At 57.8% G+C, this 3439-nt stretch overlaps 2 protein-coding genes across 2 annotated transcripts in view; both read left to right on the top strand.

Annotated features, from left to right (window-relative positions):
• Window positions 1-777: 777 nt before the first annotated feature.
• Window positions 778-3394, top strand: LOC121665389 (zinc finger protein 134-like). Its single transcript, XM_042029490.1, has 4 exons — window positions 778-793; window positions 1640-1723; window positions 1908-2313; window positions 2398-3394. The coding sequence occupies exons 2-4, from the start codon at window positions 1672-1674 to the stop codon at window positions 2660-2662; spliced, it is 723 nt and encodes a 240-aa protein (XP_041885424.1). The 5' UTR covers window positions 778-793; window positions 1640-1671; the 3' UTR covers window positions 2663-3394.
• Window positions 2925-3439, top strand: part of LOC121665390 (olfactory receptor 14J1-like) — a 4202-nt gene continuing 3687 nt past the window's right edge. The window contains exon 1 of the mRNA XM_042029491.1: window positions 2925-3002. Within this exon, the coding sequence (XP_041885425.1) occupies window positions 2984-3002 (19 nt within the window). The 5' untranslated portion in view covers window positions 2925-2983. The remainder of the gene's footprint in view (window positions 3003-3439) is intronic.

Here is a 3439-nt window from a genome sequence, read left to right as displayed (position 1 = left end):
CCAGTTGCTCCCAGTATGATGCCAGTTGTGGTCTCAGTCCCCTCAGCGTGGTTCCAGTACCTTCCAGTTGATCCCAGTTGCTCCCAATGTGTCCACATTTTCCTCCCAACATGGGCCCAGCAGCTCCCAGTAACCCCCAGTCAGGTTCCATTCACACCCCCTGTAATCCCAGTGGCTCCCAGGATGATCCCAGTAGGACCCGTAGTCACTGCCAGTATGGTCCAGTCACTTCCAGTAAGGTCCCAGTGTCCCCAAATGTGATCCCAACTGCTCCCTCTCAATGCCAGTATGATCCCAGTTGCACCCAATCACCCCCAGCATGGTTACAGTCACCCCCAGTATGACCTCAGTCACTCCCAGATACTCCCAGTATTATTCCAGTCCTGCCCAGAGTGCCTCCCTGTCACTCCCAGTGTGGGCCCAGTTGCTCCCAGTATGAATCCAGTCACTGCAAGTTCCTCCAAATACGATCCCATTTGCTCCCAGCATGGTCTCTGTTGTTCCCAGTCACCTCCAGTACGGTTCCAGTCATGTCCAGTACCTTTCCAGTCCCTCGCAGTCTGATTCCAGTATGATCACAGTCCCTCTCAGATACTCCCAGTATGATCCCAGTCAGTTCCAGTAGGATCCCAGTATGACCCCAGCATGGGCACAGCTGCTCCCATTATCTCCCAGTGTGGTTCCAGTTGAACCCAGTTGCCCCCAGTTCAGACCCAGTCACTCCCCACATGAGGTTGAGCACTCCCTGAATTCACAGCCCCCCACCCGTGGGATCATCGCCCCCATCCCGCAGGTGCCTGGGGAGGGGGAGCTCGGCCCAGATATCCCGGGGGGGTTCCCTGGGTTGGGTTTTTTTGGGGGGGATGTTTGGAGAATGAAGAACTCCAAAGCTGAGCAGAAAATGCCCCTTGTGAGGACATTGGGCGTCCCCAGGAGGTGTTTCTGGGGGTCCCGGTGGCGGTGCCAGCAGAGCCCTGGCAGCGGGCAGGGGGATGTGGGGTCTGCCCCGTGGTGGGGGTTGGGTCTGCCCGGGTCAGGCACGGCCACCTCCAGCCCGGAGCCAGGGGGCTGCGGGACCCCTTGGGAGAGCCGGAGGGGGAACCTCGGGAGCCCCAGAGTGGGACGAGCAGAGAGGGGCAGTACCGGGAGCAGGGGAGCCCCGGCAGTCTGGAGGAGCGAACCCCTGTGACCCCCAGGGCCCCAAAGTGGGGAGCCCAGAGAGGGGGGAGCGCCGCCATTCGCGGGACCCTCAACAGCCTGGAGAGGGGGAGGGGGGACTCCTTGGACCCCCTGCACCCCGAAGCAGAGAATAAGGGGAGAAGGGACCTGGGGATCCCATAACCCCCAGCATCCCTAAGTGGGGAGACCAAAGGGGGGAGCTTTTGGATTCCTGGACTCCCAGCAGCCTGGGGAGGGTGGAGACCAAGGAGAGAGGGGAACCCCAATAAAAGAGGGACCCCCAGCAGCTGGGACAGGGGGGAACCCCCAAACACCAAAGGGGAGAGTCCAGAGAGGGGGAACTCCTGAGAGGCTTTTTCAGAGCAGATTTTTATGGACACACAGTGCCCAGTGACTTCTAGAGATGGACTTGGCAGAGGGACCTTCAAACTCATCGTGCTCATCCCTTGTTTTCCTCCAAACCAGGATTTCCCATTCCCAACCCTTGGCCTGATGGAGGAAGAGGCTGTGAGGAAGAGGAAGATGCCCCGGGGGCCCCAGGCAGGTGAGGAGGAAGTCAGTGCCCCTTTCCCCTCTCTCCTGCTCCATCTCCCAGCCCAGCATCGCCCCCGGCTGCAGGACAACCCCGCTGCCGACGCCGTCCTGCCGGGGACGGACTGGGGGGATCTCCTTGCCCTTCCCTGTGGCACAGGGGCAAATCCCATCCTCTCCTTGTCCTTCCTCCCCAGACAAGGAGCTGAGCACGGAGCCCAGGGAGGACAAATCCCCGCAGCAGAACCTGGTGGAAGAGGCCGTTTTGAGCGGCTCCACAGCACAGGAATCCAGCGGGGAGGAAAAGCCCCAGAGATCCCGCAGGAGGAGGGGCTGCAAACACAGCCCAGGGTGCTCTGAGGAGGAAAGACCCACCCTGTGCCGGGAAGGCGTCCGGAGATGCAGCCAGAGGTCAGAGCTGGTGGTTCATGAGCATCTTCACAATGGGGAGAAGCCCCACAAGTGTGGGGAATGTGGGAAGAGCTTCAGGTGGAGCTCCCACCTGATCGAGCACCAGAGGATCCACACCGGGGAGAGGCCCTACGAGTGTGGGGAATGTGGGAAGAGCTTCAGCCAGAGATGCACCCTGATCCAGCACCAGAGGTTCCATACTGGGAAGAGGCCCTATGAGTGTGGGGAATGTGGGAAGAGCTTTGTCACAATCTCCAACCTACGTATCCACCAGAGGATCCACACCAGCGAGAGGCCCTACGAGTGTCCTGAGTGTGGGAAGAGGTTTCAGACCAGCTCCAATCTCCTCCTTCACCAGCGGATTCACACGGATGAGAGGCCCTTCCGCTGCCCCGACTGCAGGAAGGGCTTCAAACAAAACTCCCACCTCGTCAGGCACCGGCGCATCCACACCGGGGAGAGGCCCTACGAGTGTCCCCAGTGTGGGAAGAGCTTCTCCAGGAGCTCTCACTTGACCCAACACCAACGGAGGCACCGCTAAGGGAAGCCCTGCGAGTGCCCCGACTGCGGGAAGAGCTTTGTCCTCTGCTCCAACTCCATCTCCCATCAGAGGAGCCACGTTTGGCAGAGCCCTGGTGACCCACATTCCCTGTGATCCGTGTTGGGAAGAACCCTGGCTGGTGCTCTCCACGTTTTCCTGGATCCCTGTAGGCACCTGGGTGAACGCAGGGGCAGGAACATCCATCGGGACTTCAGATCAACATTGGAGATCCATTGGGAAGAGCTGATTTTTTACCTTTACACCCTAAAATTTTCATCTGCTCTGTCCAATTGTTTCTTCTGGTGGCTGCAGAGACAAACAATGGACTCTACACGATTCGGTGTGAATCAGGCAGAAGCCATTTTATTGATGACCTCCTGTCCCTCATATACAGTTCTTGCTTTCCCTACACGCGATCGTGCATAATTATTATGGGTTCAGGGCTATTTTCACACGCTGCTTTATGCTTTGTGATTGGCTCTTGTCTGTGTGTCACATTGTCTGTCGTGTATGTCAGAACTGTCCTTCAGTTTGCCTTTTCTTATCCTTTTCTTCCTTTGCTTGTTCCTCATTCACATCCTCCCCAGTGCTGCTTGTTCCTTTCTCACAACCTCCCCATGGACTCTTCCCCTGTGTAGGTGCTCAAGTCCTTCTGTCTTACGTGCTCTGGTTCTTCTGTTTTATGGCTGGTTCACATTATGTCCATTTTCTAGTAAAAACATGGTTTCCACAGTCTCGAGGCATCAATGGGTCCCACTGAGCTCCATGCCCACCACA

The sequence above is a fragment of the Corvus kubaryi genome, unplaced genomic scaffold (genome assembly GCF_017639235.1).
Source record: "Corvus kubaryi isolate FWS band 111438036 unplaced genomic scaffold, C.kubaryi_AGA036_p1.0 37325, whole genome shotgun sequence".
Lineage (NCBI taxonomy): Eukaryota > Metazoa > Chordata > Aves > Passeriformes > Corvidae > Corvus > Corvus kubaryi.
This window is presented reverse-complemented; position numbering and strand designations above follow the sequence as displayed.